Genomic DNA, 17,179 nt, shown 5'->3' with positions numbered 1-17,179 from the left:
AGTCTCTGAGAGTCCGTTCCCTCAACCCTACAACTGCATTAAAATAGGCATGCTCTTTGTAACAGTAAAAAAAAAAAAAAACATCCTATAAACAGCACTAATAACACATTCATGGATAAATAATCAGTGGTATATTCCACCATGGAATATTATTCAATAATAAATATAAAAAACAATGCTGCTCTGGCCAGGTAGGTCAGTTGGTTAGAGGGTGTCCAGATACACCAATATTTCGGGTTGGATCCCCAATCAGGGACATACAAGATTCAACCAATGAGCACATAAATAAGTGGAAGGAGAAATACCTCTCTCTCTCTCTCTTCCTTCTCTCTAAAACCAGTAAGTAAAAAAAAGTTAATGCTTCATGAAAAAGAAAGTCACATGATCGTGTAGAATGATTCCACTTGCACAAAGTTAAAAAAAGCAAAACTAAACAATATATTATTTAGGGATGCATACAAAGATGCTAAAACTTTAAAAATCAAAGAAATTATTAGCACAATTGGAACAAAATTCAGGAAAGTGGCTGTTCAAGATGAGGGTGCAAGGCTGTAATGGAGGCACACGGCGGCCTCAGAGGTGCTGGCACAGGTCTGTTTTTTAAGTTAGGTGACAGGTACGTGGATATTTTATTATTACTACCCATTAAGTTGCACATGTATAGGGTATATGGTGTCTTTTACAAGAAACATTTTTTGGTTACAACACTAATAACGTAACCTTACAGGACACATACCTACGATAAGGCCGAGAAAAATATAAGAAGTATTGGCTCACACAGGAAACTCAGTATTGAGTACTTGGCTCCCTGGGACTCAGTTTCCCCAGCTGGTGGCACTGCCATGGGCTGGTCCTCTAGCTTGTGGGTTCCGTGTTCTCACACACACACACACACACACACACACACACACACACACACACACACAGGCAGGTGCCAGCCCTTACTCCACCAGAAGAGTCTCCCTTCTGCCCTAGGTCACTGGTGGTATCAAAAGTGGCAAAGATGGCATCTGCTGCCCTGGAATGGGAGTTCCCGCTCCTGGTTCCCAGTCTCTCCAGCCGGGACGGTGGCGCCTTTTCGGAATTTCTCTAGGGTAAAGGGGCATGATAAGCCTGTCTCCCTCAGCTAAGCCCAGGGGCAGACACTATAAAGTGCTGTGCTCCCTGTGGGATCAAGACTGGCTGACCTGGGACCCTAGACGCATCCTCCGGAGGCCGGGTGGCCTCAGTGCGGAGCTGCGTGGGAGACAGCGTTCTGTGAACATTCACAGGGGACGGGGTCGGTGCACCACCGCTGCCTGCTTCGCCCCTCGTCGCCGTGGATCTGCGGGTTGCGCCGGCCTTTCTCTCCTGGTGTGGTCCCTGTTTCCGAAAACGCGAGCCTGGTCCTGGGTGTGTGTGCCCCACCTCCTCCCCGCGTACCTGTTGAGCGCTCCTGTCTTATCACCATGAACCTACGTCCCGTGGTGCGCGGAGCCAACTCTGAGCCTGAGCCACTCCGCGCGCCCTGACTGCACCTTCACCAGGTGGGGGTACCTGCCAGGCGCCTGGGTGTCCGTGGCTGTACCTGTCCTTCTCCTCTGACTCGGTGCGCGCCCCTGCCTCAGCCTGCGCGCCCCTGCCCCGCGCGGGCCGTGCCCTCCGCCCTCTCCATCTCCTCGCCCCCGGCCCCAGCCCCCGGCCTGGCGGGGAGCGCGCGGCCGCGGCGGCGGAGCCAGAGGCGGGGGGCGGGGCGGGGCCGACGGCGGGGCGGGCGGGGCGGCGCCGGGCGGAGCAGGAAGGGGCGGTGGCCGACCAGCTCTTCGCCTACAGGGCTTCCGCGTCTGGGTCCTTAATCAACCTGCCCGCCCACCGGCCGGTATAAAGGCGCCGCTGGCCTCGCCCCTGGGACTCGGACCCATGGAGACGCCGCCGGCCGCCCTAGGTCCACGGCGGGGTGAGTTGTACGCGGTGGGGCGCGGGGCGCGGACAGGGGAGGGGGCGGGAAGGGTTCCCCTGAACCATCCGGACGGGGAGGCACGTGGGGCCGGTCCCCTCCGGCCTCGAGGGCTCTCGGGACCATCTCCAACTTAGCCCAAGTTGGGGGGAATCTGGGGGAAGGGAGGCCAAGCTCCAGAGCGGGGAGCCTGGGGAGCTCGGGCCGGGACAGCCTGCGCGTCACCGAGCCCGGCAGCCAACCAGAGTTTTCCAGCAACTTTTCTGGCCGGTGGGTCTCCCCGAAAGTTCTTCCCCAGCCCAGGAGGTCGGCCACGGGCTCTGCGCCTCTTGGGCCTGGCTCCCGAGCGTGGGGCAGGCGGGCGGGGGCGAAGGCCTCGGCGGGGAAGCCCCCGTCCCCCCACCCCCACCCCCCAGCTCAGTTCCAACGCTGGGTTTCCATCGGAGCGCCCCGCCCCGCAGCTGTGGGGGCGCGACAAGGTCTTCTAAGGCCTCCCAGGACATCTGGGTCCCTTGGGTTGGGGTGGGGCTGAGCTTGGGGTAGGAGGTGGAGTCAGACTAAGTTCAAATACTTGCGACACCAGCCTACCATCCGGATGACCTTGAGCAAGTGCTTCGCGTCTGTGGCTCAGTTTCATCCTTGGGAATGCTGACCCCTCGCCGGGGCGCTGTGGGAGGATGACCAGATGTGTGCCTAGTGCCACCAGCGTGCCTCCTTCCGCTGGGTGGGGCGGGGCGGAGCGGGGTAGAAGAGAGCCATTCCCCATCCCTAACCCTGTGGTTTTCCTACCAGGAGCTGTGACTGGTGCCTTCCACCGGTCTGATCTGTGAGTGGCGGGCGGAGAGAGGCCCACCCAGAAGCCAGCCCCCACCATGAGTCTGTGGGAACCTGAAGACAGGCCAGCCCAGGACCCCCCGGCTGAGGAGGCCTCTGCTGCCGAGCTGCAGATGAAGGTGGACTTCTTCCGGAAGCTGGGCTACTCCTCCGCCGAGATCCACAGCGTCCTGCAGAAGCTGGGGGTCCACGCAGACACCAACACCGTGCTGGGCGAGCTGGTGAAGCACGGGTCAGCCGCCGAGCGGGAGCGCCAGGCCTCGCCGGACCCCTGTCCTCAGCTTCCCCTGGTCCCCCGGGGTGGGGGCACCCCCAAGGCTCCCACCATGGAGCCCTCATCCCTGGAGGAGGACAAGGAGGGCAGTGACCTGAGGCCCGTGGTCATCGACGGGAGCAATGTGGCCATGAGGTACGTGTCACTTTGGTGGCTGAGACGTGGCTGGGAATGGTGGCCCTGTGTCTGCATGTCTGGTAGAGGGGCCTTCAGGAAGGAGTTTGACATCTTCTCACATACTTTTATAAAGGAAAGGAAAGCCCTTTAGTGAGGCCCTACTGTGTGTCGGGAGGCTCCCATAATCCTCATGGCCTCTTGGAAGTGGATTTGCCAGGAATGTTTTCGGGATGAGAACAGAGGCTCAAAGACTTGCTCGGGGTCACACTACTGGGGAGCAGTGGAATACAGATTCGAATTTGGGTCCTCTGTCTCCAGAGCTCACCCTGTGCTCTTTGCCTTCCTGAGGGTCTGAGTTCCTCTCCTGTGACTTGAGGCAGCACCGCGGAAGGAATCAGACCGGCTCCAGCTCATCCGAGAAGGGCCTGGAGTCATTTGCCCTCGCTGAGCCTTCTCCTGTTATCAGTTCTCACCCAGCCCTCAGGTGCTGGTTGGAAGGCGTCACTACAGTACCTAGAGTAGCTGCTCAGGAAACAGCAGCGGTTGCTACTATTACAGTGATTCAGGGTCTGGGCTCCCATGGAAGCAGGCCAGCTCCTGAGGCCTTTGTGGCTATGACCAAGGGTGATCTCGAGCTCTGGCTCTTTGTGGGGCCTATGGGCCAGTGACCTGATGCTTTGGCTTCAGGTGAGCTGGGTCTATTGTGATTCAGCTAGAGCCACCTAGGCTGGACTGGGCTTTGGGGACTGCCTGGGGCCAGAGCCAGGACTCAACCCCATTCCCCCCCACACACACACACACACAGGCTTTAACGGAATGGGATGGGCTGGGGCCAGGGTTGCCTCTGGCCCTGCTTCCTTCTAGTCCCTCCAATGAGGAAAAGTACCTATGGGTGTAGACGGGGAGCCCCCAGACATGGGTGGGCTACTGGCTGCTCTTAGGGACCTCCCAGGTGCACTGCCTGAGGCCTCCGTGCCCTTGGCCCCCTTCTGCCCCTCCCACTGCCCAGCTGGGTCAAGTCAGCTGTCTGGTTGGTCCTGGCCCAGCTTTAGCCATCTTTAGATCAGTCTTCCCATCTCTGAAATGGGTAGAAGTTTGGGTAAAGCTGGCTCCCGTGTGCCAGTGGCTGCTGGTCACAGCATGTGTTTTGAAAGTCAGGGGTCCCCTCTCAGGCTCCATCAGGGTGTGGCTGGATAGGTCTATGGGCCAGAGTGCTGAGCCGGGAGCAGCCATGTGCAGCCATGTGCTGTGTGTGTGTGTGTGTGTGTGTGTGTGTGTGTGTGTGTGTGTTTGTATCCTGGCAGAAGAAGGTGGGGCCTGGGAGGGAGGAGGGGCAGACCATGGAGGGGGTGGCTAGAGGAGCTGGCTGGAGGGGCAGAGCCACGGGGGGTTTCTGAGCTGAGGCTCTGGCGGAGGGGAATTCCAGCCTCAGACTTCCTGTCTCAGCTGTTTCTGGGTTCCTGCCCTGCTGCCCCCTCCCCCACAAGGGCAGATGGGCCAGCCCACACCGTATGCAAATCGTGGGGAAATTCACCTCTGTTTCCTTCTAAGGGAATTTTTCTCTAGCTGGGCCCAGCCCTGGCAGATCTTTTCACCTGGCTAGCCTGGCTTTGACCCAGCCCTCTGTCCTAGGGTGGGAGCCACTGAGTCCCTTACCAGGGTCTAGTTAGCCAGGCTGAGGGGCCTTGACCTTCTGGGCAAACAGGACTGCGGTGGGGGTGGGAGGATGTCTGGTTTTCCTGTGCCGACAGCTTCCTCCATTGCACTGGGAGGGCCTGAAGGTAGCTGTCGAGGCACTCCCGGCCTGGGAGGGCTGTCTGTGATGTTCCACTTCTGCCAAGAGCAAGGCTCTGACTCCCTGCCCCAGGAACACTCTGAAGGCTAGGGCTAGAGGTAAGAGACAGAACCTGAGCCCAGGCCTGGGGCCCCTGGGTTGCCTTCCTGTCCCCACCAGCAAGATCTGAAGTTCATGAGGAGAAAGGGCTCCCAAACTTGAGTTTGTACCAAGTGTTAGAAGGGAGGGGCAGGCTGAGATCAGACTTGTCCCAGCCAAGGTTTTTGATGCACAAAGGCAGTGCGCTGACCTGGAAGCCCTGGCATTCCATGAAGTCCCAGGGCTTGAAGATACTGGCCTAGGATGGGGCATTGCATGTACACACGTGTGTATAGGAGGAGGTAAGTGGGTGCACGTGCAGACTGCATACCTGCGAGAGGAAGCCAAGCCAGAGATGATTGCACCCCTGCAGCCTCGGGAAGACAGAGCAGAAGGCCCAGGAAAGGGAGTAAGGTGATGTGGCGAGCGGAGCACCTGGTACTGCCCTCCCAGTCCGAGCGTGCCTCCCGACAGCCAGCGGGCATTACCCGTCCTGGAAGGCCAGGGAAGGCTTCTCAGAGGTGCTGGCCCCTCACATGGGACCTGATGGGGGAGAAGTTTGCCAGATGCGTCATTTCTCCTGTCCCCGGCCTCCCCCTGCCTCCCAACACGGTACAAACTCAAGTTTGGGAGCTTTTTCCTTTTCTTTTTTTAATATATTTTTATTGATCTCAGAGAGGAAGGGAGAGGGAGAGAGAGATAGAAACATCAATGAAGAGAGAGAATCATTGATTGGCTGCCTCCTGAACATCCCCCACTAGGGATTGAGCCCACAAGCCGGGCATGTGCGCTTGACCGGGATCAAACCCAGGACCCTTCAGTCCACAGGCCGACACTCTATCCACTGAGCCAAACCGGCGAGGGCTGGGAGCTTTTTCTCCTAATTAACTTCAGGTCTTGCTGTTGGGGACAGGCACGCAATCCAGTGGCCCCGGCCTGGGTTCAGGTTCTCTCTCTTACCACCAGCCAGGGCATCTTAGGGGACTCTCAGAGCCTGGGTTTCCTTTACTGCAGCTAGCTTGGGAATGGATGGAGCAAGGAGGTGTGGGATGCCCCTGGCCTCCCGTAGGAGCTGGGTACCCGCTCATCCCCCTCCATCCCTACTGCCAGGTTGGCCCCTGTCTGAGCATCGACATGGTGCTTCTGAGCACAGGTTCTGGGGTGGCATCCCTGGTCCACAGTTGCTGCTGTGTGGTGCTGGCAACCACTTGTCCTCTGTGGGCCACCGTTTCTCACCTGACTGCAGGGGAAAGGAGCCTTTAATGGGAGTACCCTCCGCAGGGGCTTGCTCATAGATCAGGGCCTGGTGCAGAGCGCTGGTGGATGTTAACTTGTATCCTAGGCAGCTGGAGGATGCACCTGGCGGGGAAGCCCCACCTGGCAGGAATGAGCACTGTCTTCAGGCCGGACTTTGCCTCCCCTGCAGTTTACAGAGACCTTCAGACCCGGGAGTCCCGGCCTAACCACCGATAGCTCTGTGCCCCCGGCTGCCCTGCCTCCCTACCTTCTCTTGGGGCTCAGCTATCACCCCACCACCACCAGAAGCCACCCACAGGATGTGGTCGGCCATGGACTTGAGTCTCTTGTGTAACGTTTATTCTGTTTTATTTGCCAAATATGAGAGTCTGAGTTGTTCACTGAGCGATTAGTGGGAGGCCAGCAGTGTTGGGGAGAGATCTCCAGCTGGCCTCCAGCCCGCCAGCCTGGTCCGGAGCTCTTCCACCACACCCAGTATTACCTGGGAGCTCCCCCGCCCTCCCCCCCCACCCCCCCCCCCATACACACACCCAAGAATCCAGCGAGACCCTCCACTTTGCTGGACTGTCTTTGGCCTCAAGCAAACAGGAAAGTTGTCCCACTGATATGGGCCCTTCTTAAGGAGGCTGCAGACAACCAGGCCCATTTTTCAGATGGGGAAACTGAGCCAGAGCAACCCAGCAGCAACTCAGGATCCAGCTGCATCAGGATGGGGTTCGGTGTGGTCATGAGACCACGGCAGGGGCATGTCCCGTGTCCCAACTCCTCTCGGAGTCCCCGGGTCCAGACTGTCTTCCTGCCTCAGGTCATGCCCTTCTGAGAGGGGGGAAGAGAAGACAGGGCAATTTAGGCATTTGGGGAATTGGCGGTCTTGAGAGGAAAAGCTGTGTCCTTTCACTTTCAAACTGAAAGGCTCCGCGGCAGCCTCCCGCATCAGTGGCTGCCTTCCTCCCGGGAGGTGGGGGTGTGGCTCCTTCCCCTTCATCCTCCTCAGCCCCAGCCCCTGAGGTTAGTGCAGGACTGAACTTTAATCCAGAACAATCTGGTTTCTCTTCTATTACGGGGCGGGTGCCTTCCCCACCCCCACCCCCAACCCTGGATGAGGGAGTGTGGTGACTCAGTCTGCCTGTGTACATCTGTCTCCCCTGGTCCCAGCACCCCGGGTGGGGCAGGAACCAGAAGTCTCCAGCGCCTTTCCCCCACCCCCAGGTGTGTTGCAAGCAGCCTGACCCTCCCCCACATGGGGAGCGAGTGTTGCCAGATTCCTGGGCGTTTCCTCACTGTTGGGAGATGGGACCTCAGGGAAAGTCCCAGGTCTGGTCATCCTGGGCGCTGCGGGAACCAGCAGGGAATGCAGGCGTGGGCCCCGGCCTGAAAGGGGTGGGCTGAGAGCCAGGGCAGGGGCTGGAGTGGGACCCCCTCCCTCCTGACCCCCCTTTGCTCCCCCACAGCCATGGGAACAAGGAGGTCTTCTCCTGCCGGGGCATCCTGCTGGCCGTGAACTGGTTTCTGGAGCGGGGCCACACAGACATCACGGTGTTCGTGCCATCCTGGAGAAAGGAGCAGCCCCGGCCCGATGTGCCCATCACAGGTGAGTGACACCTCTGGAGGGGGGCGGGCTTCCGCCCCAGGAGCCCTGCTTCTCCCCAGAGCAGACCCTTTGTGTGTGGCCGTAGCCTCTGCCTCTAAGCACTGGGCACCTGCCTCCTCTAATGGTGGGGCGCTCTCTCCACACCCCCAGGGGCAGCGTAGTGCGGTGGCTGAGCCCGTGGGCTCTGGAGTCCTGGCCCTGGCCCTCTGGCAACCTTGCTCAGAGCCACTTGCTCCTCACCGGAGACGGGTGGGGTTGATCATCTCTCGGGGTTGTTGGGAGGATCACATGAGTTAAGGCATCGTAAGTGCTTAGAAGGGCGCCTGGCACATAGTCCGTGCTCAGCACATGCTGGCTGCTCACCATTGTTCCTACAAGAGCCCCTAACCTTTGAGAGGAAAAACCCGAGTTCGTTTCCCTAGAAGCCTTGAGATCTGGGACAGGCTGGCTGGGGCCACCCGCTCTAGGAAAAGTGGCCTCTCACATGGGCTCTTGCAGCTTTGTCCTGGCCACACGGGAGACAGAGCCAAGACACATCTCCACGCTGGGGCGCATTCACGGACCCCTACGGGCGGCGGGGTGAGCCCCGGAGCCGAGCCCTCCGTGGCACGAGCAGGCTGATACGCAGGAGAGAAGGTTAAGGCCCGGCTCTGGGCTCCGAGCCTTTGCTGAGCAGACCTGCAGGCCTGTTCTCAGATGTGCTGGAGTTTTAGGCAGCAAACCGTGTGCCAGGCCCAGGGGAGGGGCCGAGTGTGGCCGTGGCCTCAGCAGAGCCGCGTCCGTCCCTGGAGCTCCTGTGCCAGCCGCCAGGAGGTCAGGGAGCCCAGTGGGCCTGGTTCTGGGTCCAGGCTGGGCTCTGACCTGTACCCCTGCCCCTCCCAGACCAGCACATCCTGCGGGAACTGGAGAAGAAGAAGATCCTGGTGTTCACGCCGTCGAGGCGCGTGGGTGGCAAGCGAGTGGTGTGCTACGATGACCGCTTCATCGTGAAACTGGCCTTCGAGTCTGACGGGGTGGTGGTTTCCAACGACACCTACCGGGACCTCCAGGGGGAGCGGCAGGAGTGGAAGCGCTTCATCGAGGAGCGGCTGCTCATGTATTCCTTCGTCAACGACAAGTGCGCTCCCGCCGGAGGGAGGGGCCTCTGCTGGGGGGGTCCGGGCGGCTTTGATGGGGAGATGGACACAGCGCCGCATAAGAAGGGTCAGGCTGGGACCAGGCTGAGGCAGGGGCGTTTGATCGGGAGGGCAGAGCTGTAGCATTTTTTTTTTTTTAACATTTTTATTGATTTCAGAGAGGAAGGGGGAGAGAGAGAGAGGTAGAAACATCAATGATGAGAGAATCATTGATCAGCTGCCTCCTGCACGACCCCTACTGGGGATTGAGCCCTTGACCAGGATCGAACGCAGGACCCTTCAGTCCTCAGGCTGATACACTATCCACTGAGCCAAACCGGCTAGGGCTATAGCATTTTTTAATTTTTTTTTTAATCCTCATTTGAGGATGTGGTCAATGGTTCCAAGAGAGCCTCCAGGTTCCCAGCACTGAATCTCTGACCCGAGGCCAGTGGACGCAGCCTCGGGTTCAGATTTTCCGGTTGCCCAATCCCCTCTGGCCTCAGAGAGCGCCCAGCATGAGGGTTGCCCAGGGATGTCCTGCTGGACGGGCCCCAGTGTTAGGAGCTGCCCTCCCATCGTTCCAGGGCAGGCTCACTGTCCAGCCCACTCCCAGCACTGGGAAGTCCCCCTCATGTCTCCCACCTCTTCTGCAGGTTCATGCCCCCCGATGACCCCCTGGGCCGTCACGGGCCAAGCCTGGACAACTTCCTGCGTAAGAAGCCACTCACAGCTGATCACAGGAAGCAGCCATGTCCCTATGGTAAGAGACTCAGCTCCACCCTCCCTGGCCCCCTCGCTCCTTCCCCTTCCTCTCACCTGCACCCACGTTCTTCCTCATAGAGACCACCCAAACCCAAGTTTCCTCTGCCCCCCGCACCCCCCCACCCCGGTCCTAGAGATCCCCTGCTTAGAGTCCCCTTCCTTGTCTCCAGGAAGAAAATGCACCTACGGAATCAAGTGCCGGTTCTTCCACCCGGAGCGGCCGAGCCGCCCCCAGCGCTCCGTGGCTGATGAGCTCCGTGCCAATGCCCTGCTCTCGCCCCCGAGGGCCCCCGGCAAGGACAAAAGTGGCCGGCGACCTTCATCTCCATCTCAGCCTGGCTCTCTGCCCCCAGAGCGTGAGCAGTGCAGCCTGGAAGGGAAGAAACTGGGAGCCCAGGCAGCCCCAGGGTCCCACCGAGAGGGTCTGACCCAGACCTTTGTCCCAGTGACCACAGGCAGGAGCCTCCCCCCCAGTGGGGGCAGTGGCAGCAGCTTTGGGCCCACGGACTGGTGCCCACAGACCCTGGATTCCCTCCCGTACACCTCTCAGGACTGCCTGGACTCAGGCATCGGCTCCCTGGAGAGCCAGATGTCAGAACTGTGGGGGGGTCGAGGAGGGAGCCCTTACGCTGGCTACAACCCCTATGAGGCTAAGCTCCCAGCCACTCCGGCCTTCTCTGCAGCCTTCGGGCGGGCTGTGGGTGCCGGCCACTTCAGTGTCCCTGCCGACTATGCACCTCCACAGGCTGCCTTTCCACCTCGAGAGTACTGGTCTGAGCCATACCAGCGGCCCCAACCCACCCCAGTCCTGCAGGAGCCCCAGGTGCCCAGCCCAGGGGCTGACAGGGGCACATGGGGTGGGGCAGGCGGCCTGGCCAAGGAGCGAGCCAGTGTGTATACCAAGCTGTGTGGCGTCTTCCCCCCACGCCTGGTGGGGGCCGTGATGGGGCGCTTCCCACAGCTCTTGGACCCCCAGCAGCTGGCTGCCGAGATCCTCTCCTATAAGTCCCAGCACCTCAGTGAATAGGAAACCCTCCCAGGGCTGTCCGGCTGGACTGCGGGCCATTGAGCAGCCCATTCTCAGCCCCACAGCCCACCCTGGAGGCTGGAAAGAGGGAGGATTAAAGTAGGGAAGGGAACCCACAAACCAAAGATACTGTAGGATTGGTTCTGACCCACACGGCACCTCTAGCTGTCTGCCTGAGTGGGTCAGAAGCGATCACCCTGTTGATGCACATTGTATCTCTGTAGTTTAAGGAGACGCTGCCGGTAACGGCCGTCGGTCCGTGGCTAAAGCCCAAACCCTCCTTTCTCTCAGGGCGGGGAGGGAGGCCGGGGGAGCAGAGGCCTGGGCTGGGGGCCCTGTGCACGGCCCCCCACCTCCACCCCGTCCCTGGGGTGCCAGTCTTGGCTGGCTAGTTGGGCACCGTGTGCCTGCCCTCCAAGGGCCCCTCCTCTAAGCCAATGAGGCCTCATCCGTGCTCTCGGACATGAGGCTTCATGTTAGTAAGCAAGATGCTTCTTAATAACCCACCTGTCCACTCAGTTCGCCTATCCCATCACCCCTGCCAGGGGTCCAGAGCCCTCTGTCCCTACCCTCTCTTCCTCCCCCTTCCTCTGCTCTTGGAGTCATCTCACCCTTCCCCGCAGTGGGGGGAGACACATGTAATGTTAATGTTTGAAGTGGAAAGTCCTTGCCTCCCCAACACATCAATAAAGTACAATGTGAGCCCTTTGAAGAGGTGATGGTCTTTGTTGTGCTTGCGGGTTGAGCTGGTCTTTGGGTGATGGGAGGTCAGAGGTGTGCACATGGACCTGCCGAGCCCCACCAGGACTGCTCAGTCCCTCTGGGGCAGAGGAATCTCTCTCTCTCTCTCTCTCTCCACCCCTGGGCCAGGCCTCTAGAAGAGGCCTCGGACATGGGAGGGGTGGAGGGAGGTAAGAAGCAGAAGTAGAAAGAGCTTGTCCTGAAATTGTGGTGTGGGGAGTGGGTGGGAGTGGGGGGAGCTCTTCCCCTTTTCTGTCCTGTGACCATTACTGAGGATGGGAAACCACCTGGCTGAGAAGGTGGCTTCCAGGAGAGCTGGTGGAGTGGGTAGAGATGGTGTCGGAGTGGAGAGCGGGGCAGAGGGTGCTGGGGCAGGAGCAGCTGGAGAGGCAAGGCCAGGGTAACCTCCAATGGGAGGGTAGAGTCCTGGTCCCAAACTCAAGAACTGGCTCTGCCACCGATTATGTCACCTGGGGCAAAAGACTCCTCCTCTCTGGGTCTCAGTTGCCTCATCTATGAAATGGGGATAATAATGGTACCTGAAGGGTTGTAAGGAGTACATGAGATCATACCTGTTGGGTGTGTGTCCCAATGCCTGGCACATAGTAAGTGCTCATTAAAGGGCCTCTGGTGTTGGTCTGGGTGGGCTATGTTCACCTCCATCCACCATCTCCACCTTCTCAGCGGCCCTAGAAGGAAAGAGGCCGGGCAGGAATATACTCTCTCTCTCCCTTTCTTTTGCAGATTAAAAAATGAGGTATAAATGTTAACTATTTTAAGTAAAAAGCTGGGCTGTCAGATGATCCCCAAACAGCACTATCAGCAGGGGAAATGGAAAAAGTACAGCTTTAATAATTGCATCTTTGAACATCTCACCTAATTTGTGCTTATTGTTTGTGAAGCTTTTATGGTATCTGTATTTTTTCTGTTAAGAAACTGCTTCACCACAGAACAGCTGTGCAGCATGTTGGAGAAAATGCCACATTGGCAGTCTGCACACAGGGCCCCACCCTGTTCTTCACACCACATGTTCTTCAGACGCCAGCACGGAGGCAGGAATCCACGGACAATCCCGGGTGTGCTTGCCGAGGGACCCCAGGCTGTCGCTCGGCCTTCTCGGGAAGTTTATCTGCACCAAGACATGGCATTGCCTTATTTATATAAAAAAAAAATTTCCCAATCAAGATGTGTACTCCAGGTTAAAAGGCTATTTATGGGCCTTTGTTTTTATGGGACAGGAAGCTAACATACTGGCCTGTCCTGTTCATTATCAGCCACTGACAATGCTGAGTGACTGACTTGCCCAAGGTCCCACGGAGAGGGGTGGACTGGGCAGGGCCTCAAGTTCAGGTCCCCTGGCCCCACAAACCTGAGGAAGGGAGGGCCTGGGAGGGATGGAGGCGGTGTGCTCAGCCTTGCACCTTGCAACCCTCTCTGCTTACATCATTTACCTCCAGCATGACTGACATGACCACCTCCCACCCGCTCAGCAACAGGCAGCCAGCAGCCCAGCCGCCAAGCCTACTCTATCTGTACGAATGGATACGAGGGAGCGTGAAGGCAGTGAGGCCTCAGCAGGGGCCTGGAAGCAGAACAGGACGCCTTCACCCTCTTCCCATCCCACCAGCCGCCTGTCCATAGACTTGAGAGCTTAGACTTGGTCCTTGACCAGAGCCGAGTTCTTGGTCATTTGCTGCTTCTGCTTGGGGTGGGGCGGGGGGTGGGGGGTGAAGATCCCACAGAAGTGGGCAGGAGGTGGCAGGTCCAGGCTGGCTGTGGCTAATGTCTGGAGGCCGTATCTGTCCCTGACGGCTTGTTGACAGACACCAAGGGCAATGGAGCCCAGGTGGCAGGTGCCAGCTGGGGCTGTGCTCCGGGGAGGATTGAGGTCAGTTCAGTGCCCTGTTGGCCGGAGCTTGTATCCTGTGCTTTCCGGGTAGCCCCAGCCTGGGGGGCTGGCCATCCAGGGTTTGTTGCCTGCCCTCCAGGCCTCTTTCTCAATCGGACTTCTGGGCAGAGCCACTCAGAGGCTGCCAGGCCAAATGCCCAGGATGTCTCTCCCACGAGTTGAGTTTTAACTGGGAAGTTCTTCCCACCATCTCTTGAAGCACCTTTACGAATGGGGCCTCCGTGTCCCCACCTGTACAAGGGACACAAGGATCCCTGCCTCTCTGGATTCGACAAGATACCTCAGTTCTCGTGGCAGCAGCATGAGAAGTCCCCCTCCCTGGCTGTGTGGTCCTGGGCAACTCCCTCTCCTCCCGGGGCCTCAGCTCCCTGGCCTGCCCCACATGACAGCTGTGAGGTTCCCATGGGCTGGTGTGGAGGCAAGGGTGGCAGGGCCTGGGCATGATTCTGGGACAGAAGCGCTAGCACTGAGGCACTGGAGGGGATCAAACTCCTCAGCTGCCCTGCCCGCTCTCCTCTTCTTTTCCTGGTTCCAGAAGCTGAGAAGCTGATGGGGAAACCAGTGAGTATGCAAATTCCTGCTTTGCTGGGAAATGATCCTGGGGAGCTCACAGGGGAGGGCCTCCTGCCAGCCCTTCCCTGAACCCCCACCGTCCCCCCACCCCACTCTAAGCCTAGTCTTCTTGCAGGTTCTGTCTCTCACATGCACTAACCCCGCTTGGGGTGCTGGATGACTGTGGAGATCACAGCCACTTTGGCAGAGAATGAACTGGCCCACAAAGGGATGAAATTCCTCGCCCTGAACGTCCCCACCCACTCTGTCCCCATATCACTCACCAGCTTGTGAAAAACCCCAGCGGTCCCTAAAGATCTAGGGACCTAAACTAGGAGGAGGAGAGCTGTGGGACTCCAGGGGAGCACCTATTCCGGGGCCCCTCAATGCTACTAACACCCCAAACATGGCTAGTCTCCGGTTGGGGGAGGGCTGGGAAGAGGCAACCACTGCAGCTGCCCCTTCCACCCTCTTCCCACCAGCAGTCTGTGCCCTCCTGTCTCCCCCAGTCGCCTGCAAAAGCTGGAGCTGGTCTCCCCAACACAGAAGGGCAAGACCCCTGCCTGAAGGAGGTGCTGCACTGATCTGTCAGAGACAGTGAGTAAACAAGAGAGACTGGGATGCAATGGGACAGATCTGGGGCCTGGGGGTGCCCCCAACCTGAGCCCCGAGTCCAGCTGGTCCCCAGGGCCTTGTGCCCCCAAAGAAGGCGGGCCAGGGATCAGCACTTTGCCCCAGGGCCTCTCAAATCTCTGGCTCATTATTTTTTTCCTAGAACACAGCACAGGGGGGTGGAGTAGAGGGTGGTGAGTAAGAGCCGCTTCTGCGGACCTCCTAATTCATGGGAAGGGTGTGGGAGATTTGGCTGAAAGAGACAGGAAATAGGGCCCTACAATTAAGAAAACCCAAGCCATCCCAGGTCATGGTATGTAAATCCTCCCAGCTAGTTCCTGGATGGGGAGTAGGCACCCGGCTGTCACCCTGAGGTGTGACGCCTCCTGAAGCCCATCCTCCAGGCAGCAGCTGGCGATTTTAAACTGCTCACTCATTAAGACATGACTGCAGAACCAGGTGGAGAAAAGGATCCGGCAGCCCCACCCCCTCTCCTACCGAGTTGGGCTTGCTGCTGGGAGGGCAGGTCACTGGGAAAGGGTCCAAAGGCTCTGGTTCTGGCTGCCCTCCAGAGAAGAGCCTCACCGAGGCCCGGGCCACTGGCGGGGCGCTGCCTGCCACCTGCCGGCGCCTCCTGGTACCACAGCCTGTGGAGCTGGGGGCTGGCTGAGCAGCCTGCACCACCAGCACTGGCCTGAATAAAGGGCCTAAAGATAAGGGTCTGCAGCTCCACCCTGAAGAGCAGCACCAGGTCGTGCTGCCTACAAAGTTCAAAGTTCCAGAATATTCCGACTGTTCTGGGTAACAAATTGCCCAAGTCAAATTCTCAGGAAGTGGAGGAATAAGAAAGAAAGAAGAAAGGAAAAGGAGAAAAAAAATACAAGTATCCATTTTTTTCACGATCAGGACGATGAACGAGTTCCATGTGTTTAAGCCCTTTACAGACCCCCTCTGGCTCAGCAGTCCCACTGCTGAGCATCTGTCTGCAGGTATTCAACACACTTACAAAATGAGGTGTACAGAGCACCACAGGAGCCCTGGCCAGGTGGCTCGGTTGGTTGGAGCGCTGTTCCTACACCAAAAGGTTGTGGGTTCGATCCCTGATTGGGGCACTAATGGGAAGCAATCAATCAATGTTTCTCACACCAATGTTGCTGTCTCTCTCTCTCTCTCTCTCTCCCTTCTTCTCTCTCTAATACCAATACACATTCTTGGGTGAGGATAGAAAAAACACTATACGACCCAGCAAAAGATAGGCAACAGCATTACTGCCAGCAACAGAGAACTGGTTAAATAAATGTTGGTACAGTATACACAGTAGAATGTTAAACAGCCAATAGAAATGAGGCGACTGCACAGATAGAACGTTTCCTAAGCTATGTTGCTTACATGGGAAAAGCAAGGATGTAACAGTGTCGCTGCGCGCTAACATCTCTGTCAGAGACACGTACACATTGCTCAGATGAGTACAGAGTTCCTCTGGTTAGGAGACACAAAGAACTGTCTCTGGGAAGAGCAGCTGGTAGCTGAGGGACAGGTAGACTTACTTTTTAGTGACCACACGTCAGTACCATTTGAATGTATGCTATTTGCATGTATTACTTATTCAAATTAAGTATCATAAAGCCCCCTTGGGGTACAGAACTAAGTTATGGGGGTGGGGTGGGGACCTGAGGACGGTTGTATTGGCCAGAATCTCCCACGCTTACTCTTGGACACAAGCAGTAAAAACTTAGAGCATACGTATTCCCAACAGGTATATGTTGTCAATCCGTGATAATTGCCATTTTTGAAGACTGAAATGATTGAGTATCAGCACTTCCTGTGGTTCAACCTAATATTTACTTATAAATTATCTACCTGTGCTAATGAACTAAGATTTGAGTATATTTTATAACACATTCAAAGTGAAAGTAAATATAAATCAAAGGCCTGCTATGTTCTCCCAGCCCCTGTGAGCCACCCTACACACACACACACACACACACACACACACACACACACCCGGGGACGCCTGCCCTGTGATGTGAGGCTCGGAATCACCTGCACCACAGGCCATCTCAGCGGTGAGAACTTTTACTCTACAGAAGCAGTTTTTCAAAGTGAACACTGTTTGAAATCATGACACTTAGCAGTTGTTTAAAATTCAGACACGACAGCATTAATTTAGATCATTATCTTTGCATCGTCCGTGCACATCACCTTCCCAGGCACCAAATACACCACGAGCCTGGGAGGAGCAAAGGTGTACGAAGCCATGCAGCCCGCTCTCTCCACACTGCACTCACACCAGGGCACTGTCCGGAGTGGGGCTCCAGGTGTGAATTTTTAGTGTAGCAAAGCCCCAGTCATTTGGAGTTAAGGATGAAGGGCAGAAAAATCAGAATAAAAGCAAAAACTAAGTCACAGACTATTTTAAAACAGCCTACTCACTGCTTTCAAGCTCAGGCCATTTCACACTTGCTTGATGCCCTTATTCGTTGCAGGAGTCAAGAAGTCAAGAATAGTCTTTATAGAATACTAGAGGCCTGGTGCACAAAAATTTGTGCACTGGGGGAGGGGGGTGTCCCTCAGCC

At 57.4% G+C, this 17,179-nt stretch overlaps 1 protein-coding gene across 4 annotated transcripts; it reads left to right on the top strand.

Annotated features, from left to right (window-relative positions):
* The first annotated feature begins 1,796 nt into the window (after nucleotides 1-1,796).
* On the top strand, nucleotides 1,797-11,501 carry ZC3H12A (zinc finger CCCH-type containing 12A). 4 transcript variants are annotated; one of them, XM_059690150.1, is made up of 6 exons: nucleotides 1,797-1,936; nucleotides 2,729-3,179; nucleotides 7,743-7,882; nucleotides 8,765-8,999; nucleotides 9,654-9,760; nucleotides 9,933-11,501. In XM_059690150.1, the coding sequence occupies exons 2-6, from the start codon at nucleotides 2,809-2,811 to the stop codon at nucleotides 10,787-10,789; spliced, it is 1,710 nt and encodes a 569-aa protein (XP_059546133.1). In that variant the 5' UTR covers nucleotides 1,797-1,936; nucleotides 2,729-2,808; the 3' UTR covers nucleotides 10,790-11,501. The 4 variants fall into 4 exon arrangements, with proteins under 4 accessions (XP_059546133.1, XP_059546134.1, XP_059546136.1 ...); XM_059690151.1 differs by lacking the exons at nucleotides 1,797-1,936; nucleotides 2,729-3,179 and adding an exon at nucleotides 4,487-5,336; XM_059690153.1 differs by lacking the exons at nucleotides 1,797-1,936; nucleotides 2,729-3,179 and adding an exon at nucleotides 6,466-6,621.
* The last annotated feature ends 5,678 nt before the right edge of the window (nucleotides 11,502-17,179 follow it).

This window comes from Myotis daubentonii, chromosome 3 (assembly GCF_963259705.1).
Source record: "Myotis daubentonii chromosome 3, mMyoDau2.1, whole genome shotgun sequence".
NCBI lineage: Eukaryota > Metazoa > Chordata > Mammalia > Chiroptera > Vespertilionidae > Myotis > Myotis daubentonii.
The sequence above is the reverse complement of the archived record's forward strand: the minus strand, read 5'-3'. Positions and strand labels throughout refer to the sequence as shown.